This window comes from Sapajus apella, unplaced genomic scaffold (assembly GCF_009761245.1).
Source record: "Sapajus apella isolate SASKATOON/1434 unplaced genomic scaffold, GSC_monkey_1.0 scaffold22, whole genome shotgun sequence".
NCBI lineage: Eukaryota > Metazoa > Chordata > Mammalia > Primates > Cebidae > Sapajus > Sapajus apella.
The window spans coordinates 4132711-4155620 of NW_022436962.1; the positions used below are offsets into that span (position 1 = coordinate 4132711).

Below are 22910 nucleotides of genomic sequence, written 5' to 3' on the forward strand. Positions count from 1 at the left end.
CATGCCTTTCCGGAAACAACGACACAGAGGGACAGAAGTCAACAGTACTCCACATGATCTACTTTTCTAGATCAATCAATATGTATGTAAATGAGGAGACATCCTAAGATCTCAGAAACCTAAATGTCCCCAGCTAAGATTTCAGGAACCTAACAGCTAAGATCTCAGGCACCTAAATGTCCCCAGGTAGCACTGCCCCAGCCAACTGACTCCAGCAAGAGAAATGGAATAGACAGGGATGGTTTTTGTTTTTTTGTTTGAGACAAGGTCTTGCTCCGTCACCCAGGCTGGTATGCAGTGGTGCAATCACAGCTCACTGCAGCCTCGAACTCCTGGGCTCAAGTGATACTCCTGCCTCAGCCTCTGGAGTAGCTGGGACTACAGGTGCACGCCACCAGGCCTGGCTAATTTCTGTATTTTTTGTAGAGATGAGGTCTCATTATGATTCCCAGGCTGGTTTCACACTCTGGGCTCAAGCCATCTTCCTGCTCTGGCCTTCCAAAGTGCTGGGATTACAGGTATGAGCCACCATGCCTGGCCAGGGATGGTTTTAATATGTTGTCACAAGACTCTAGAATAGACAAGTCTCTGAAATTCAGTCTCATAAGAATTTGAACCTTTATCTTCCTAATCCCCACTTCACTAATAGTTATTGTCAATAAAGAAAATTAATCCATGATTAATCCATCATTAATTAACAATGATTTTTAAAACTTATTTATGTAGCATGATGAGTTTTGGAGTCAAGCAGAATATAAAATCCTGGCTCAGGGCTTAACAGTTGGGTAATTAGGCAAAATACTCCAATTGAATGAATATTAATTCCTACCTTGAAAAGTGACATGAATATGAAACATGATATTCATAGGGCTTTTTCTTACTGACAAAGTAAAAATCCATTACAGAAATGGCCAAGATTTACCACTGTTACATGTAAAGCACCTAGTCCAGTAACTGTCAGAGGAAATGAATCAATAAATAAATAGTTTACAGCCTGAGATGTAAGTATGCTTACATGTGACAGGGAAAGAAACAGGGTCAGAGCATCAAGTGACTTGCTAAATGATAAGGGGGGAGTGATAGAACCAGGTTTCAAATACGAGTCGTCTAATATTAAAACCCAGATCTTGCCTAAGGTACTAAGTACTGTTAGCTGGAGGAGGGGAGGAAACATATTTTAGGAAATCACTGAAATCCTTGATTGATCTGTATCTTGATATGAAATACCTTATGTGAATGCCCCTGGAAAAATATTTAGTTCAAGATACTGAATCAAGAAATGTTACTAATAGTTTCCATTCTTAGAAAAAGAGAGGCCTGAACAAAGCTAAGGAAGAACGTGACAACCAGAGAGCGAACAGTAGGTGTCACTACCACACTCTACGCTCTGCTTCGGAGTTTACAGACTGAATTCTTCGTAACAGCTGCAACAGGACCAAGCAAAATATTAACAATAGAGGCTGCAGTGATTCAAGAATAACTTGAGAAAATATCACCATAAAATCATGATGTCAGCCTCTCAGTGAAAAATAACTCAAAACAAATTAAAACATATGAATTTATAAAAATCTAATGTTAGTTTAAAAAATCAACTTCATATATTATTTAGTGGAATAATATGGAATATTCTTTTATTCATCTTACCTCATTTCCTGTACATTGCCTTAAGAGTTCATGCTGAAGTTCTTTTGCTTTTTCTAGTCCAGAATCTAATAAAATCTTCATTCCCAAGCCTACACCATCACAAATAGCATCCATGAATTCCCCCTAGAAAAAGTATTTAAGTATTAATTAGAAAATTTAGGTTTTATGTATTTTATTTCAATTTAAATTTTATATATTTTAAATTATCAAGTAATTAAGTTATATTTCCTGCTTACTTTAGTACTATAATACATCCCAAGTTTATTAAGTTCAACTAAGGCTAGAATAAGAACTAATAATCTGTAGCCTATAAAGAAATAAAATTAGCAAATACGTGATTTACTATCTCATATATAACATATATATGTAACATATTGTAAAGAATGTTTATCGTCTTTAAGCAGGGCTCTGTATTGTTATTGTTAGAACACAGAAACAGTCTTTCTTTTTTTTTTGAAGCAAAGTTTTACTCTTGTTGCCCAGGCTGGAGTGCAATTGCATGATCTCGGCTCACTGCAACCTCCACCTCCCTGGTTCAAGCTATTCTCCTGCCTCAGCCTCCCGAATAGCTGGGATTACAAACGCATACCACCACACTTGGCTAATTTTTGTATTTTTAGTAGAGACAGGGTTTTGCCATGTAGGCCAGGCTGGTCTTGATCTGCTAACCTCAGGTAATACACCTGCCTTGGCCTCCCAAAGTGCTGGGATTACAGGTCTGAGCCACCACCAGAACACAGTAACATTCTAACATAATACAATGTTTTCAATAGCATAAATAGTGAAAGCAAGCAGATACAAATTATCTAGTATTTCAGAGTTTTTCATGTGTTGATTGGCTGAGAAAACCCTCCACGGTAGATGGCTAGCATCAAATTAAGGATCTGAAAGGCAAAATAAGGTTTGTAAAATAACCCAATATATTTAAAAGAATTTTTTTTGTTTTATTTTGTTTTTGTTTTCTTGAGATGGAGTCTCACTCTGTTACCCAGCTGGAGGGCAGTAGCATGATCTCAGCTCACTGCAACCTCTACCTCCTGGGTTCAAGTGATTCTCCTGCCTCAGCCTCCTGAGTAGCTGGGACTGCCTGGCTAATTTTTATATTTTCACAGTAGAGACGGGGGTTTCACCATATTGGCCAGGCTGGTCTCGAACTCCTGACAAGCGATCTGCCCACCTCAGCCTCCCAAAGTGCTGGGATTATGGGTATAAGCCACCAAGCCTGGCCTACATGGTTTTAAATCTTAAAGAAAAACTACTAAAAATACAAGCTATTTTGAAAACTTAAAAAGAACTTGTCATGTTTAGTATTATACTATTATCAAAAGTCTAATGTTCCCTTGGTTGAAGTCTCTCTAAACTAACATTGCTAATTTACCTGGACGCTGGCAGCTTTACTGTTACTGTTTTCCAGAAAATGTAACTTGCTCCCATTCAGAACTGCTAACTGCCCCACATACTTTACAGCTTGTTGTACAATTTGGATTGCATTCTTTTGGGCCTCTTTTATCATCGATGAAATATCTGAACAGCATCCCTGTAAGATAAAAATGGACAAGTATGTCAGATACATGAGATTATAACAGGTGGTAAAGAAGAGATAAGGGCCAGGCACAGTGCCTCACACCTGTAATCCCAGCACTTTGGGAGGCCAAGGTGGGTGGATCACCTGAGGTGAAGAGTTCGAGACCAGCCTGGCCGACATGGTGAAACCCTGTATCTACTAAAAATACAAAAATTAGCCAGGGATAGTGGTGTGTGCCTGTAATCCCAGCTACTCGGTAGTCTGAGATACGAGAATTGCTTACACCCAGGAGGCAGAGGTTGCAGTGAGCCAAGATTGTGCCACTGGCCTCCAGCCAGGGTGACAGAATGAGACTCTATCTCAAAAAAAGAAAAGAAAAGAGAAGAGGAGAATGATCTGGAGAAAATAAGTTCTGCATTTATTGATACGGTGATCTCACTTCGTAAATGTCTCAGTCAGAACCAGAAAACATGCAGCCCTGTGGCCACTAAAGGTGATAAAATGAGTAAGATGTAGTCTCCACCCTCAAAGACCTTACACACACTAATCACACATAAGGATAGTGCAAAATTAACTACATATAAGACAGAATTAATAAGTGAAAGCCAAAAGAAAGAAAAAGAAGGGTGGTTCTTTTGGCCTTTGAACTTTTCCTGTTCTGATAACCATCTGACAGTTAGTAAAAACATTATTTTCTCAGGGGAAAAGAAATAGAGAGAGAGGCGGGGGTGGTAAGCAAAAGTGGAGTGGGGGGGAACCCAAACACCTTCAAACAAGACTTCCCACATGCACTCAGAGCTTTTCTTCTTTCTGTTACCCGCCCCCTATGGTGTCTCTTCAAAATACTTCTCTTGGCCTGCTTTGTGGAATATGCTCATTGTATTGCTATAAGAAAAGGATTCTCAAACCATACTTAGAAGGTGTAGTCACTAAATTCAGGTTTGCTAGCTTAACACAAGTCTCTCCTTAGCTTCATCTAACTCCCCCTCCAAGTCACCTGTTCTCTCCATCCTTGATTCCTTGTATAAGACATTTCTCACAGGGATATGAGTTGAAATCCGTAAGTTCAGTTCAAAGTATTCTTCTCAGAAGGAAAGAAACTATACACCAGTTACTTTATGAGACACATTCTTTTTTTTTTTTTTTTTTTGAGATGGACTCTTGCTCTGTCACCCAGGCTAGAGTGCGGTAGCAGGATCTTGGCTCACTGCAACCTCCGCCTCCTGGGTTCAAGCGATTCTCCTGCCTCAACCTCCCGAACAGTTGGGACTTACAGGTGTGTGTCACAATACCCGGCTAATTTTTTGTATTTTTAGTAGAGGCGGGATTTTACCATGTTAGCCAGGATGGTCTCAATCCCTGACCTCGTGATCCGCCTGCCTTGGCCTCCCAAAGTGCTGGGGTTGCAGGTGTGAGCCACCATGCCCAGCGCCCAGCAGAGACACATTCTTATAACATTAATTCATCTGATCCTCACAGCAATCCTGCCAGGTAGGCATTTCTATATTTATTTTCCTGTGAGAAATAGGAGACTCAAAAATTTAAGCAGTGTGCCCATGGACACACAACTAATTTACCGTGGGTTCAAACATCAGTTTTTCAAGGGCCAATAGTGAGCTTTTGTTTTGTGTGTATTCTCCCACTATTCTAGTACTGCCTCTAAAAGCTGAGAGCCAACTAAGCACTGACCATCCTTCCATAAGCTTCCTTTTCTAGGCTCAAACTTAAGTCACACCCCTCGCTCCTGGCTCTCTAGCTCTGCTCTCTGGCCAATCTACCTTTCATTTTCATGGTTCTGTGCCATCAGAAATTCTCCCTTATCTACTACCTCATCCACACCTGTTTGCAGTCCACCGTCCCCCCACCCCCCGTCTTAGTCATCCTACTTCCTCATTACCTATATCCAAAGTGATCCTTCATCCCATATGAATTTATAATTAATTTAATAACAAGTATCCAACCAAACATCTATCATATAATGAGGCCCTGTGAAAAAAGACACCCACAGTCCTCTACCTTCTCAGAGCTAACTGTCCATTGAGATGTACAGGCTTATAAAATACATGTTATATTAAAAGGCCTAACAGGTGAAGTTCAGGGTTATTAGAGAAGCAAATAAGACAGGTGCCCAACCAAGTCTTGGGGAGACCTAGAAAATCCTCCTGAGGGAGAATAATGGACATTAAAAACAATAATCTGATTTCAAGCTTACTAGTTAGATCAGCTCAAGATTTCCATATCCCAGCTAGTAATTAGCCCATTCAGGAAGTATTTGACACAACAAAAATTCTACTGCAATAATAGAGTATGGAAAGTCTTTTGGTGGGCACTATAACATAAAATTTGTCCAAATGTTCTAGAACATTTTGTTATACAGTCTAATTATCCTTTTTAAAAAGTAAAATCTAATCCTGTTAACATTTTCTTTTTAAAATTGTTTATTTTTTGTTATTATTATTATTTTTTGAGACATGATCTCACTCTGTCACCCAGGCTGGAGTGCAGTGGTGCAATCATGGCTCACTGCAGCCTCAACCTCTTGGGCTCAAGCAATCCTCCCACCTCAGCCTCCCAAGTAGCTGGGATCACAGGTACACGTCACCACAGCTGGCTATTTTTTTTTTTTTTTTTAATTTTTTTAGAGACAGAGTATCCAACAAGTTGGATACTTGTTATTATTCACTATGTTGCCCAGGCTGGTCTCAAACTCCTAGGCTTAACTGATCCTCCTGCCTAAACCTCCCAAACTGCTAGGAATACAGGCATGAGCCACTGTACTCGGCCATTATTTTCTTATCTGCTCCTTTTGTATATTCAAGGAATTTTTATGAAGGAATTTGCTACTTTGTAGATGACTAAGTATTCTCCAATATCAATTTTCCACATCTTTCATAGATCTCTTGATTTTTGGCTCGGCACATAAGTGTCCAGAACTTAAAAAAAGCAAAAAAAAAAAACATTTCCTCATGATACTTGCAGCTAGATATAGTCAAATGATAAAGTTCTAGCCAAAGATATATAAATAGATGGGGCATATGGTGATTTCCAGAAACTTCCCTTAAACGAAGGCAAACTTGGCCCTATCTTTCTCACCACTTCTTCCACCCCACTGCACAGAGCTCAGGTGGGCTCCTCCATGGTGGGTCATGAAATCAGGGGCTACACTCTGGGTATGGTGGAGGGGAGCACTGGGAGGAGGCTGGATCCTGAGGACTCTGGAGCAGAGTCACCAGGTCTACCTCTAGATTTTATGTGAGAGAGAATAAGCTTTTATCTTACTTCTTCTCACAGCCAAACCTAATCTTATCTGATACAAGACAAGCAGAAAAACAAAATTATTTGTCTCTGTGTCAGCAGGATTGTGGCCAATTCAGCATGAGTTGAAACCCTATCCCATACCCAGAGCAAGACTCTGTCTCTCTTCCCAGTATCCCTTACTGAGGGCCAGCATGGTATAATGGTAGAGCATTAACTGGGCCCAAGGCTGCCTGGGTCCAAATCCAACTCAGTTGTTTACTAGTTAGGTAACATTGGATGGAATATTTATTTTCCCTGTGCCTCCATTTCCTCATCTACAAGACGGTGATAACAACAGTGCCCAACGCTGCGGTTGTTACAAGGATTAAATGAGTTAATATTTGTAAATCACTTAGGACTACTCATACATAGAAAGCCATGTAAGTCTTTGTTCAGTAAATCAATTACAGACGTCCACTGTCTCAGGACTTCAAAACAGAATGTACTTTTGAAAATCATACTGAGCTAATTTGGGGGGAGATACAGACAGTAAAAAGTCAATAAATAATTATTAAACAAATGAATCCTGCAAATGATACTAAGCAAATCAATTTACCTGCAAAAATAACTGTAAGTAGCCTCCCAGTTTTTTAACTTCTTGTCTCAATTCATCCTCAAGTCTTGCTATGTTGGCACAAGGCAGTAAATCATTCAGCCAGTGTTTCATCAGCACCACTAGCTGCTCAAAAGCACATGCAGTCTGAATAGTAAGTGCCTGGGTTGCTCGATCAGAAGAAAACACTTTGAAAGAACAAGAAAAGTTACTGGAAGAAATAATATCAAATAAAATAACTCATATATGATCATATTAAAACATTTTGACAGTTAAAAGATGCATGCCAGATGTGCCAAATAATCATTCAAAACAAAGTGCAATGTGCAGAAAATAATTATTTGTGTGAGTTAATAAAAGCAGTGGGATTTCTTACAGTTATCTTGACTTTCTTCATCTTGTTCTTCATGAGCCTTGGAAATGGCAAGTAGCCCATTATAAATTTTAAGAAAACTATTCATTAGGCTATCTGCTATAGTTCTTTCTTCATCATAACTCTGTCCAAGAAAATCTAATGAAGAACCAATCAATTCTTTGCAAATTCCAGGAAGAAATGACTCTGCCGAATTTGAGTAAATGGTGCTTGATTTGTCCATTAAACCTACATCAACAGAAAATAGTTTTAAGCCTTGTTTTCAGGAATAATACTTTCTTTAAAAAAAAAAAATGGGATCCTTACTTTATGTACTTTTGCATTATTTGAATGTATTACAACAAGAAAGCATTTTTGTATTCGTTGTGGAATTAGAAAAAAAAATTAGTATCTACAACATCATATGCTATGCTATACTTCAAAGTATATCTTCCATGCTATACTTGCATATGTTGATTTCCAGGGTGCTCCATAATGTTAATTTTGCAGAAACTACCCCTCTGCTGCTTGCAAATGTTACTCATATACTATTTCTCTTCCAAAAATGTTCAGGCATAATACTTTCAAGCAAATGTTTTAATGCAATAATATTATAGGATCACTGATCAATAAATTCAAAGTAGGCTATACTTATTTCAGTTCAGCTTGATTTCTATATGCCAAAGTGAAAACATAATTCCATGCAGGGATCAGTTAACCTCTCAATAGCATCAATCCATAGATTTAGTAGCTCCTCAACTGCACTATGAGACAAGGGAGAATCCAAATATCCCACGTAACCATTGATTTAATCTCTTACTTTTTGGTAGGGATTAATTTTCTTTCCTTTCTTTCTCTCTCTTTCTTTCTTTTTTAAAAGACAGGGTCTTGCTATGCCGCCCAGGCTGGGATGTGGTGGCTACTCACAAGCGTCATCATAGCACACTGAGCCTCAAACTCCTGGACTCAAGCAATCCCTTGGCCTCAGCCTCCACAGTAGATGGGACTACAAGCATGTGCTACTATGTCTAGTGGGATTAATTTTCTCTAACACTGGAAGAACTGTAATTGATGAAACCAATGAGAGTTACATAAAATAAAATTAGAAATTTAATTGGATTCATAAACTGGAAAAGTAAACAATGATAAACTATAATAAAAGTAATGTCTCAGCCAGGCACGGTGGCTCACGTCTATAATCCCAGCACTTTGGGAGGCCAAGTTGGGCAGAACACCTGAGGTCAGGAGTTCGAGATCAGCCTGAGCAACATGGTGAAACTCTCTGTCTCTACTAAAAATAGAAAACTAGCTGGTCATGGTGGTGGGCACCTGTAGTTACAGCTATTCAGGAGACTAAGGCAGGAGAATTGCTTGAACCTAGGAGGTGTACTGCAGCGAGCCAAGATCCCGCCACTGCACTCCAGCCTGGGCAAAAAGAGTGAAACTCTGTCTCAAAAAAAAAGAAAAAACAAACAAAAGTAATGTCTCAGTACCTCTACTTTATAATAGTTCCTCCTCAAGGTATATTACAATCAAGATAGGCTAAAACCAACTGATTATATACAGTTAATATAGTACATCTCTGGGAAATGGATTTTCTAAGCATTGTCTAAACCAGAAGTAAATGAAAAGCTTGAAAGAGCTCCTTCAGAGCCCCTGGAAATAACTTTATCCTGGACTGCTAATATAAGAGTATAATGATTCTTATTTAAGGCAAGATTAAGTTTTCTGGTCCACTTTATAGGTGTTTAAAAGCAGCAAACTAAAAGGAGGTAGAATAAAGGCACAGGGTGGGGAATATTAAAACAACTAGAACTAAGTAAGAGTTTGGTTTGGAAAGAGAAAAAAGAAAAGCTACAAAACCCAAAGCTACAGTAGAGTAACGATGGCTCAATATCATTACTGTGATAATGACTATATTATAGTCATTGAGAACAGTTAACTATATATTCTCTATTTAAGAAGATAATTGTATTAATGCATTCCAAAATCCAACAAAAACATTTTAGAAAGACCTGCAAAAATACAGGCAAAACATGGCCCTTAATTTTAGAAGTTAAGATACTTGCTCAACTTCCCAAAGCTAGAAAGTGCTAGAACGGTGGGGTACAGCCTCTCATCCCCAGGCCTGGTCCCCCTTCCACACCCACAGCTGTCCAGATGGGGTCCTACTAAGTTCGCATGTGGGTTTCCGTTTCTGTCTTTGCAAACTGCAAATAAGCAAAGACCTTTTCTATCCCTGACTTTCCTTAAAATTATTTTTGTAAAATATCTACTCAAATAATATTGAATAAATAAGTTGTTACCACAGATATACATCTTTTTATTTTGCTAGTAATAAAAAACCCACAGCATGTTTTAATCTACCTTAGATTAAATAAGTAGTAGGATCATAATTATCTTCCTGAAAGAAACCCTAATTTCTAAAATTTAAAGTCAAGATGAGATATAATAATACCTTTTACGGCTACCCATATTCCATCAGGACCTTTATCAAATACATTATGTTACATAATTAGTTTAAAATATTTGTTTACTAAGTATAATATGTGTACTGTAAAGTGCATATATCTTAAGTGTACAAATTATTTTTGTAATATACGCATACATCTGTAAGCCCCACTTAGCTTGATGTACTGTATACAACATTTCCACCATCCCATCCAACCCAACTTCTTCCCAGTTACTAGCTCCCAACAGAGGTAACCACTATTGAATTCTAAACTACTCTGGCTTTGGTCACCATGGTTTAGTTTGCCTGTCCTTGAACTTCATATAAAAGGAATCATGTAGTATATACTCTTTTGGATCTGGCTTCTTTCACTCAATGTTATGTTTCTGGAATTCATCCAGGTTTTGTGTGAATCAGTCATTCCCTCTTCTTCATTGCTACATAGTAGCCTATTGTTAGCAGGTAGTAATTATTATTATTATTATTTTTTTTTTTTTTTTTGAGACAGAGTTTTACTCTTGTTGCCCAGGCTGGAGTGCAATGGTGCAATCTTGGCTCATTGCAACCTCTGCCTCCTGGGTTCAAGCCATTCTCCTGCCTCAGCCTCCCAAGTAGCAGGGATTACAGGCATATGCCACAATGCCCAGCTAATTTTGTATTTTTAGTAGAGACAGGGTTTCTCCATTTTGGTCAGGCTGATCTTGAACTCCTGACCTCAGGTGATCTGCCCACCTTGGCCTCCCAAAGTGCTGGGATTACAGGTGTGAGCTACTGAGCATGGCCCAGCAGGTAGTAATATTTAAATTGTAATTATTAAAGGTAGTTACACATACAAAATTTACAGTGTATCCTCTCCTTCTACAGATAAACTAATATTATAATAAGTGTTGGTACAAAATAATTATTCAGAGGAATAATTCCTTAACTTTTAAAAAAAATTAAAATAATTTTGGGATAGATGATACATAGATCATTATGCAAAATTCAGAAGAAACCAAAGGGTATGCAATGAAAAGGGTGTCTTCCTTCCTGTCCTGTCCCTAACCCCACACGCCCACGTACAACCAGCACTTTGGGGTTTTGGTGTAGTTCTCCAGAGAGATCTTATTCATTTACAAGCATCTATGTCCATGTCTTCTTTTTTCTCCTCCTCACACAAATGATAGAATATAATACATAATCTGCTGCACTTTGCTTTTTTCACTTGTGAGGAAGTAATATTCTCATATATTTTGGAACATACACGTCTTCCACATTTGAATTAGTTACTCTACTAAAAGACTCCGAAATAAATTATACAGAGCACAGAATCTTTCAAGTGGAAGGGGCTGTTGATCCAACCTCCTCATTTTAGAGGAAATGGAAGCTTCCAGGAAATGAAATGATTTGCACAAGGATAAGAAAAAATTTAACGGTAGAGCTAGGATTTAATGCTTTTTTCGTCATACAAAAAATGTGGGAAAAAAAAATACCTGATGAATGTGAAGAATGCAAATTCTTAATTGGGTAGACTTGTATATCATGTAAACAACCAGAAATTCTTCTATTCTTCATCAAACTCCTGCTCCTGAAAAAGACAAACCATAAGATTAGTAGTCCTATACCACATGGGATAATAAATATTAAGAATATTTATAAGTTCTCTAAGAAAATGGACATTCATATGTGTGTTTTTCATTAAAAATTTCATCAAAGAAAAAATTCATTTGGTTAATTGAGTAAGGATTTTACTGTTTATCGGCACTGTTTTAAGCAGAACAAAAGAGATCAATTAGGCAAATAATTGTAATAAAGTGATGAATGTGATGAAGGCATACCGTGTTGTGGTAGGCCCTATAAAAGAACTTGACCTGGCCCAAGAAGTCGGGGGCCTGCTTGGAGCAAGGACTCTCAAGGATGAGTAAAAGCCAGAGGGCAGGCCTGGGAAGCAGGGAATAGTGTCTCAGATACAAGCAACAGGAAGGAAGACTTGATGATAAATGAATGCCAAGAACCAATCAAGGTTCAGAAGGACTGCGGCCCATGATGTAAGAGAGAGAGCAGCAAGGGATGAGGCTGGGAGGTGCGCAGGGGCCAGCTTGAGGTGGTCTTTGTATGTCAATAAAGCTAGGATTTCATCCTGAGCAAATTATCCAGGGAAGAATTTTATTTTATTTTATTTTTATTTTTTATTTATTTATTTATTTATTTTTTGAGACGGAGTTTCGCTCTTGTTACCCAGGCTGGAGTGCAATGGCGCGATCTCGGCTCACCGCAACCTCCGCCTCCTGGGTTCAGGCAATTCTCCTGCCTCAGCCTCCTGAGTAGCTGGGATTACAGGCACGCACCACCATGCCCAGCTAATTTTTTGTAGTTTTAGTAGAGACGAGGTTTCACCATGTTGACCAGGATGGTCTCGATCTCTTGACCTCGTGATCCACCCGCCTCGGCCTCCCAAAGTGCTGGGATTACAGGCATGAGCCATATTTGCCAAGTTAGGATTTATTGATTTTCTCTCCAACTTTTATTTTAGGATTAAGGGGTACATGTGCAGGATCGTTACATGGGTAAATTTCGTGCTGTGGGGGTTTGGTCTACAGATAATTTTGTCACATAGGTAACAGGCATAATACCTGATGGTATTAAACAGTTGTTCAATCCTCACCTTCCTCTAACTACCACCCTCAAATAGGCCCTAGCGTCTATTGTTCACTTCTTTGTGTCCATGTATACTCAATGTTTCAAGGAAAGATTTTAAACAGGGATGTGATTTAGGTAAAAAAAACATTTAAGTAAATATCTGCTACGCTGTGTGTAAAGCATAATACCTGTGAAGTGCAGCAGTAGTGCAAATGGAAGAAATGTTTCTAATCCAATTGCTCTTTTTGTTGACCTCTTTTTCCTCAGCATATAAAAATGCCCCACTTTCTGCTTTGAGTTTGCTTGACTGTCTAAGGTGTTATTTTCTTTCTGTCTGCTTCTTGAAAACAGAGGCTACCCTTTCTGCTACTGGAGAAAGCAACCTACCTCTATATTGCCATTCATCTATAAATTTTCTAAAACCAAACTCCAGCTCCTATGTCAATGAAACTACTCAATCAGTGAGCTAAATCTAAATTGAGTGGATCTTTTGAAGCATTTTTCCTAACAGAACTCTATTACTGTTGGCCACTCAAAGAAAAATACTATTTGTTGAAAAGATTATTAAGCCAAAGCATTCTATCAGTAGTAGCATAAGCCAAAGCATTCTATCAGTAGTAGTATAAATGTTTCAAATATAAAATTGACCCCATGAACTCCTACGAGAAAAAACACACACACAGAAATAGGACTGACAAAAGGGAAAGAAAATATCAATTCTCAATTATTAGTTTTTCTACTAGGGGTGAAAAAAGGGTATAAGATTACAGCAAATCTAAACTAGTAAAACAGTTCTTCTTGCAACAATATCATAGTTAAACAATGTTTAAACCCAAATAAAATGCTTGTCATATTCCTTTCAAAGAACTTTTACTTAACCTCAGGAGGAAATTTACTTTTAACTGTCAACAATATATATCAAAATTTATAGGGAGCCACACCAGTCTATTTTATTGCAGAACAACTGTGGCATATCATTGCCCAGTAGAAGTTCTATAATTAAGAATCTGTCACTGTTTCCATTACCTGCAGGTATTCTCAGAGTTTGGAATTCTGTCATAAACATTCTTACAAGGCTGAAACTTCATATACAAGGTCTCAGACTAAGAGAAATTCATTTTTTAAAAATATGATACTTTTAAATTATAGAAGTTCCCAAAAATATCTCTGTCAAATGAAAATACCCAATTTCAAAATCTTAGAACATACTGAGATGTTTTGATTTTTGATAACATTTTAAACTTCTGCTGATTCCCTATTATTACTTAAAAGTTAACAGAAAGTAGGATGTAAATTACCAACATTCAGTAGGCTAAAAGTTTAATGCTCATTAATTATCAATGGTCCTATTATGATTTACATTTCTAAATATAAAAAGTTTAAATTTGTTTATAATAAAAATAATACAAAACTAGTAATCCTAAAATCCAAAGATATTCATAAATCATTCTCTGATGAATTTGTTGGTCTGGTTTAAGTTTTGGGAGGTTTATGTTATTCTAGGTTGGCTTCCATATCTCAAGCTCTACTACCCAATTTCACCTAAGGACCATTTTTAGCCCACTTCAGTGCCAGAGACCAGCTCTGTCAAGTCCTCAAGACAAATCACTTGAAGATATTATCATCTGTTACCAGTATTGGACAGAAACCATAGCTTCTCTGTATTCTAAGATTTACTCTTATTCAATATATATTAAGCATCCAATAATAATCAGAGCTGCCATTTATTGAATGCCCACCCACTGTAAGAGGAGCTTTATATGTACTGTCTCTAATCCTTGTAACAACTCTGCAACATGATCATCATCAGTCCCATGTTGTCAATCATGGTGGTCACCGTAGACATAACAGGAGCAGCAGATGCTCTATACATAGGACCTCATTTAATCTTAGTGATAAATATCTGTAAAGTAGGTATATATGACTGTCTTCATTTTACAGATGAGAAAACTGAAGCTTAGAGATGTAATGTCACTTGTCCATGACCACACTGAGCATAGATTAGAACCCAGGACCCTGATAACAGAGCATGTGACCTTTTTACTACGCTATATTGTAGGGGATACAGACATGTTCCCTACATGCAAGGAGCTCATTTCTGTGTAAAAGATATGCATTGTATTTCATTCAGAATAATGCTAATTATGTGTTAGCAATTTCTTATTGTAGCTTAGTGGTTAGCATGTGACAAAGCAGAAATAATAGGGGGAAAGTTGCCATAAAATAGTTTCAACTCTTTAAGGAAAATTATAAATGAGTTTAAAATAAGCCAAGTCAAAAACAATGCTATAGGCCTAAAACGATTTAGAAACCCAAATGGAGGCTGGGTGCAGTGGCTCACGCCTACAATCCCAGCACTTTGAGAGGCCGAAGCGGGTGGATCACCTGAGGTCGGGAGTTTAAGACCAGCCTGACCAACGTGGGGAAACCCTGTCTCTACTAACAAAATTAGGCGGATGTGGTAGCCCATGCCTGTAATCCCAGCTACTTGGGAGGCTGAGGCAGGTGAATCGCTTTAACCTGGGAGGCGGAGGTTGCGGTGAGCCTAGATCGCGCTATTGCACTCCAGCCTGTGCAACAAGAGTGAAACTCCATCTCAAAAAAAAAAAAAAAAAAAAAAAAAAAAAAGAAACCCAAATGGATCGTGATCTGCAGCTGAAGGCAATGAAGTTTAAGAAAACATAAAACAATTCGCTTAAACAGAGGATACTACTCTTTCATGTGCAATGAAAGGCATAGCAGTTAAGAAAATCAGGAGCACCATCATCAGAGATTATTACAAACAACTCTATGCACATAAACTAATAAACCTGGAAGAAATGGATAAATTCCTGGACACTTGCCTCCTCCCAAGCCTAAACCAGGAAGAAGCCGAAACCCTGAACAGACCCATAACAAGGTCTGAAGTTGAGGCAGCAATTAAGAGCTTACCACACAAAAAAAGCCCAGGTCCAGACGGGTTCACAGCCGAATTCTACCAGACATACAAAGGGGAGCTGGTACCATTCCTTCTGAAACTATTCCAAACAATACAAAAAGAGGGAATCCTTCCCAAATCATTTTATGAGACCAACATCATCCTGATTCCAAAACCCGGCAGAGACTCAACAAGAAAAGAAAACTTCAGGCCAATATCCATGATGAACATAGATGCAAAAATCTTCAATAAAATACTGACAAGCCGATTGCAACTGCACATCAAAAAGCTTATCCACCATGATCAAGTAGGCTTCATCCCGGGGATGAAAGGCTGGTTCAACATACGCAAGTCTATAAGCGTAATTCACCACATAAACAGAACCAAAGACAAAAACCACATGATTATCTCAATTGATGCAGAGAAGGCCTTTGACAAAATTCAACAGCCCTTTATGCTAAAAACCCTCAATAAGCTAGGTATCGATGGAACGTATCTCAGAATAATAAAAGCTATTTATGACAAACCAACAGCCAATATCATACTGAATGGGCAAAAACTGGAAGCATTCCCCTTGAAATGTGGCACCAGACAAGGATGCCCTCTCTCACCACTCCTATTCAATATAGTACTAGAAGTTCTAGCCAGAGCAATCAGGCAAGAAAAAGAAATTAAAGGGCATTCGAATAGGAAAGGAGGAAGTCAAATTGTCTCTATTTGCAGATGACATGATTGTATATCTAGAAGACCCCATCGTCTCAGCCCAAAATCTCCTGAAACTGATAAGCAAGTTCAGCAAAGTCTCAGGATACAAAATCAATGTGCAAAAATCACATGCATTCCTATACACCAATAACAGACTTAAAGAGAGCCAAATCAAGAATGAACTGCCATTCACAATTGCCACAAAGAGAATAAAATACCTAGGAATACAACTAACAAGGAACGTAAAGGACCTCTTCAAGGAGAACTACAAGCCACTGCTCAACGAAATAAGAGAGGACACAAACAGATGGAGAAACATTCCATGTTCATGGTTAGGAAGAATCAATATCGTGAAAATGGCCATACTGCCCAAAGTAATTTACAGATTCAATGCTATCCCCATCAAGCTACCAATGACCTTCTTCACAGAACTGGAAAAAATCACCTTAAACTTCAAATGGAACCAAAAGAGAGCCCGCATAGCCAAGTCAATTCTAAGCAAAAAGAACAAAGCGGGAGGCATCACACTACTGGACTTCAAACTATACTACAAGTCTACAGTAATCAAAACAGCATGGTACTGGTACCAAAACAGAGATATAGACCAATGGAACAGAACAGAGGTCTCGGAGGCAACACAACATATCTACAACCATCTGATCTCTGACAAACCAGACAAAAACAAGAAATGGGGAAAGGATTCCCTGTTCAATAAATGGTGTTGGGAAAACTGGCTAGCCATGTGCAGGAAGCAGAAACTGGACCCCTTTCTGACACCTTACACTAAAATTAACTCCAGATGGATTAAAGACTTAAACATAAGACCTAACACCATAAAAACCCTAGAAGAAAACCTAGGCAAAACCATTCAGGGCGTAGATGTAGGCAAGGACTTCATGACCAAAACACCAAAAGCATTGACAACAAAAGCCAAAATTGACAAATGGGACCTAATCAAACTCCACAGCTTCTGCACAGCAAAAGAAACAGTCATTAGAGTGAATCGGCAACCAACAGAATGGGAAAAAATTTTTGTAGTTTACCCATCTGACAAAGGGCTGATATCCAGAATTTACGAAGAACTAAAACAGATTTACAAGAAAAAAACTAAAAACCCCATTCAAAAGTGGGCAAAGGATATGAACAGATACTTTACAAAAGAAGACATACATGAGGCCAACAAACATATGAAAAAATGCTCATCATCACTGGTCATCAGAGAAATGCAAATCAAAACTACATTGAGATACCATCTCACACCATTTAGAATGGCGCTCATTAAAAAATCTGGAGACAACAGATGCTGGAGAGGATGTGGAGAAATAGGAACACTTTTGCACTGTTGGTGGGAGTGTAAATTAGTTCAACCATTGTGGAAGACAGTGTGGCGATTCCTCAAGGACCTAGAAATAGAAATTCCATTTGACCCAGCAATCCCATTACTGGGTATATATCCAAAGGATTACAAATCATTCTACTATAAGGACACGTGCACACAAATGTTCACTGCAGCACTGTTTACAACAGCAAAGACCTGGAACCAACCCAAATGCCCATCGATGATAGACTGGAGAGGGAAAATGTGGCACATATACATCATGGAATATTATGCAGCCATCAAAAATGATGAGTTTGTGTCCTTTGTAGGGACATGGATGAACCTGGAAACCATCATTCTCAGCAAACTGACAGAAGAGCACAAGATCGAACACCACATGTTCTCGCTCATAGGCGGGTGTTGAACAATGAGAACACATGGACACAGGGAAGGGAGCACTACACACTGGGGTCAGTTGGGGGGAAATAGGGGAGGGACGGTGGGGGGTGGGGAGCTGGGGAGAGATAGCAAGGGGAGAGATGCCAGATGTAGGTGACAGGGAGGAAGGCAGCAAATCACACTGCCACGTGTGTACCTATGCAACAACCTTGCATGTTCTTCACATGTACCCCAAAACCTAAAATGCAATAAAATAAATAAATGGGAAAAAAAAAAAAAAGAAAATCAGGAGCTTTGGAGTCACCCAAACTCAGATTTGAGTACCAGCTCTTCCTCGTATCAGTACTGTGACTTTGCACACGTCACTTAACGTCTCTAAATTCTCTAAATTCTCAGTTTCTTAATCTGTAAAATGAGGGTAATAACAATATCTGCTTCATAGTTTGTGGTGAGTACTAGGCGAGACAAGGCTTAAGTATTTAATAAATGCTCTTAATAACAGCAATGCTTCTGCTAACAGATGAATACTATTGATCCTTATATCCTGAAAATCCCCAGCTCCATCCACCAAAGTTCTAAACCTGAATATACACCTGGATGTCCCTTGAGAATACCTCAAATTCTTCATATTTAAAATTAAACTCCTCTTATGCTCCATCTCAGGCAACGCCACTTCCCTCTTGGCAGTCACCCAATTTAAAACCAGGAGTCATCCTTGCACCCCTCACACTTCAGCCCATAGCCAGTCTCCACATCCTATTGATTCTGCAGCCTGAATAAGCAGAAAACTCGACTTTTCTCTTCACTGCATTTAAAATCCTTCTGCCCAGCCTCAGTTCAGGTTTTTGTCAACTGCTCCTGCCTCTACTTTCCTCAATTCCTGGCCTTTCAGGACAGGGGATATTTTGTATTCATCTTTGCTTCCTCAGGGCATGGCAGACAGTAGTCATCAAAGAAACATTTGCTTAAAAACCAAACCAAACTAGGAGGCTAAATTCGCTCCAAGGCCTTTCCATGATACCATTTTGCTTCTCTATATAATCTAAGCATCTGAGGTCTAAGCAGAACTAGTTTTTCCTTGAAAAGCATCTATTATTCACCATGGAAGTCTTTTATGTTTCGAGTTAATAAGCAACATTTGTTATATATAGAAGTGGTCTATCACCATGATTTATTCTTTCGTGGAGTTCATACTAACTTCACTGCATTTAAAATTCTGTAACTTAAAAGAAAATATTATAGAAAATGCCAAGTTCTTGAGAAAGGGTAATTTAAAAGAAATAAATACTACTCATTTCTGCGGAAAATTTAATTTATGCTACCCTAAGTTGCTCTTCAGACTTATATGATGAAACAACGAAATTTGGTTTATCTTATAACTGACTAATAAGCCATTTAATGCCCTAAGTGCTGTAATGACCATTAACATACTACTCCTCTTATATTTCTGGGTTTTTTGTCCAGACATATCTAGCATGACAATGGTCCTTTTAAAATAATACAGTTTACACACACACACGCACACACACACACACACACACACACACACATACACAGAGAGAGAGTGAGAGAGCAAGAAAACCAGTAATAAAAATGTCTTTACCTCCTTCTAGAAAGTGAAGAAACTGCTGCATCTGTAATGTCGGGTTCCCATTCGTCTTCAGGATCACAAAAGACATCTTCACCCCTGTTACTACCATTACTCTAAGAAAAATACAATATACAGTTTCAGTTAATTTGGGGCGAAATATGTTTAGCAACTAAGAAAAAAAGATTAAATCCTTTCTTACAATTAAACCGTAAAATTAGCACGATTATATATTATCTGATAAGTCTAAAAAAAATCATTCCTGATCAAATTAAAAATCAATCATATGATGATGGGGATGATATTAAAAGACATCTACTTTTAATAAAAACAATAGAAACCATTAAATAATTCAGGAATAATAAACTTGGAATTTATAAGAATAATAAAAACACAAACAATAAAATCCTCAGCAGAGACATAAAAGAATAATCTGACAAAACTAAGAGACAGTCACTTCCTGGTTGAATATATTGATCAGGATTATAATCTATATTTTATATATTTAAAGTAATAATAATTACAATTCTACCAAAATGCTACATAGAACTTGATTCGGTGACAGAATCATTACACAGAAAAATGAGTTAAAACAACTGCAATGAATGGTTAAAAGCAGGACGTAGTTAAACCTAGGGTAATTCAACAACGAGGTTTTAAAGTATGTATCAAGGCAAGCATAATCAAATGACCTCCATACTGCTTTTGTTGTTCTAAAAACACAAGCAATTCATATTAATTGTAGAAAAATTTGAAACTATTAATACATATAAACACAAAGAAAAAAATTAAAACCACTCATAAACCCATCATTTACACATAAACATTGTCAATACTTTGATATGATTCCTTTCAGCCTTTTTGGATTTTCTCTTATGAATATACCTTCCATTTCTGGCACAAACCCTACTTCTTCATGGTGTAAGATTCTCTTTTTTCCTTTTGTAGAGACAAGGCTGGTATCAAACTCCTGGGCTCAAGTGATCCTCCCACCTCAGCCTCCCAAAGTGCTGGGATTAGAAGGCAGCCTTGACCTTCCAGGTTCAAGCAATCCTCTCACCTCAGCCTTCCAAGCAGTTAGGACTACAGGCACACAGCACCACATCTGTCTAATTTTTAGAATTTTTGTAAAAGAAACAGGGTTGGCCAGGCATGGTGGCTCACATCTGTAGTCCCAGCACTTTTAGAGGCCAAGGCAGGCGGATCAGCTGAGGTCAGGAGTTTGAGATCAGTGTGGCCAACATGGTGAAATGCCGACTCCACTAAAAATACAAACAGAAATTAGCTGGGTATGATGGCACACGCTTGTAATCTCAGCTACTCAGGAGGCTGAGGAAGAAGAATCGCTTGAACCTGGGAGGTGGAGGTTGCAGTGAGCCAAGATTGCACCACTACACTCCAGCCTGGGCAACAGGGCAAGACTCCATCTCAAAACAAACAGGCAAACTAACAAAAACTACGCTACCCAGACGGTCGTGAACTCCTGGGCTCAAGTGATCCTCCAGCATCAGCCTCCCAAAGTGTTGGGATTACAGGCGTTAGCCACTATGCTCGGCCCTGATAAAATTTCTTCTAGAACTTTTATAGCTGTGTTCATATTAAGATTGGTTGGTAGGCCAGGTGCAGTGGCTCATGCCTGTAATCCCAGCACTTTGGGAGGCCAAGACAGGAGGATCAGGAGGTCCAGAGATCGAGACCAACCTGGCCAACATGGTGAAACCTCAACTGTACTCAAAATACAAAAATTAGTTGGTCGTGATGGCGTGTGCCTATAGTCCCAGCTACTTGGGATGCTGAGGGCAGGAGAATCACTTGAACCTGGGAGGTGGAGGTTGCAGTGAACCGAGACCACACCACTGCACTATAGCCTGGGCGACAGTGCAAGTGCAAGACTCTTGTCTCAAAAAAAAAAAAAAAAAAAAAGATTGGTTGGTAATTCTCTTTTGAGTCACCTTTTCAGTTTTTGTGGTTTTTGCTTGTTTTGTTTTTAATCAGTTATTCTATCATAAGATAAACTGTGATACTTTCTATTTATTGTTATGTTCTAGAACAGTTTAATCTAGAACAGTCTAAACAGAATAAAATTTACCTGTTCTTTGGCAATTTAAAAGAGCTTACTCATAAGAGTGTCTGAGATTATCACCTCTCTTCCTACACTTTTTTTTTTTTTTGAGGGCAGTCTGTTGACTAACATTTCAAATTACTGCATGGTTATTCACCTATCAAGTCAACTTTCATAATTTATCTTTTGTTAAAAAGTCTCTTTGCAGGAAATTGTCAAATTTATTAGCATAAAGTTTTATAGGTAATACAATTTTTAAATGTTTTCTTTATGTTTACTTAAATGCCACTTCTCATTTCTAAAATCACATTTATATTGTCAAAGAATAAGAACTTATATTTATTAATTTCTAATTCACTAATTATTGCTTTTATCTTATAATGATAAAATGAATTGTTTTCTTTTGTTTTATTTTTATTTTCATTTTTCCATTAAACAATTCAAGTGTTAGGCTACAATTTGGCAGCATCCTCTAAGTTTTTCCATATAATACCTTCATTACTATAATGATCTAAGTAGTATATAGTTCCATATAGAGTCACATTGTTTAAAGGTAGTACATTTGACAAATAGTAGCAATGCAACAATTTAATATATGTTGCAACTATTTTAGGGATAATTTTATGGACAATTAGATAATGACATAAACTTTAAATTCATACCACTCATAAAACGCCATAATAAATTCTATGTGATTCAAAGATGTGAACTTTTTTTTTTAATTAAAAGAAAATGCAAGGGTTGTAAAATGTTTCAGTAAGATCTCTGGAATAATAGATGGATTCAAATTTACCAAATTAAAAATGCCTGCATAACAAAATGAAACCAAAAAAAGATGATATAATCAGGAAAAAAATGTATATGATAAATATAAAGGCTTATCAAAATATGGAAATAACTTTTATAGCTATATTAGCTAATTTCCTACATTTCATTTAACACAAAATTCAAAGGCCATGAACACATACTTTACCCATAAAGAAACCAGAGTCAAATCGCCAGATTTACTAGTTATTAAAATACAGTTTGGACACAATGGCTCATGCCTGTAATCTCAACACTTTGAGAGGCTAAGATGAGAGGACTATTTGAAGCTAGGAGTTCAAGACCAGCCTGGGTAACACAGCAAGACTTTATCTCTATTACAACACACACACACACACACACACACACACACACACACACACACACCAGTAAAATGCAAACTGGTAACATTGGTAAATGGCAATATTTCTGGCAAGCAACTTGTTGGTGAGAATCAAAGTGTATTCACATTTTTAGTTTCATTTTAGAAAATAAAAGATGGGAAAATAAGACATTTAAAACTAATATGTACAGAGATTTTTTACTTGTGACTATAATAGGCAGTAGACAGTTGGAAGCATGCAAAGCACAGCAACGGAGAAATGTAAATATGCAAAAACGTGTATTAGGCATAGGAAGATCATTTCAAATGATGTAATATGATTTATGTCTAAC

At 37.9% G+C, this 22910-nt stretch overlaps 1 protein-coding gene across 2 annotated transcripts in view; it reads right to left on the bottom strand.

The window, feature by feature from the left end:
• The window catches only part of KIF14 (kinesin family member 14), a 73268-nt gene that overhangs the window by 5880 nt on the left and 44478 nt on the right, over positions 1–22910 (bottom strand). For both annotated transcript variants that reach the window (XM_032288656.1, XM_032288657.1), the window contains 6 exons: positions 19385–19485; positions 11296–11390; positions 7396–7620; positions 7023–7207; positions 3023–3181; positions 1645–1767 (listed from right to left, as the gene is read on the bottom strand). In XM_032288656.1, the coding sequence (XP_032144547.1) occupies positions 1645–1767; positions 3023–3181; positions 7023–7207; positions 7396–7620; positions 11296–11390; positions 19385–19485 (888 nt within the window). The remainder of the gene's footprint in view (positions 1–1644; positions 1768–3022; positions 3182–7022; positions 7208–7395; positions 7621–11295; positions 11391–19384; positions 19486–22910) is intronic.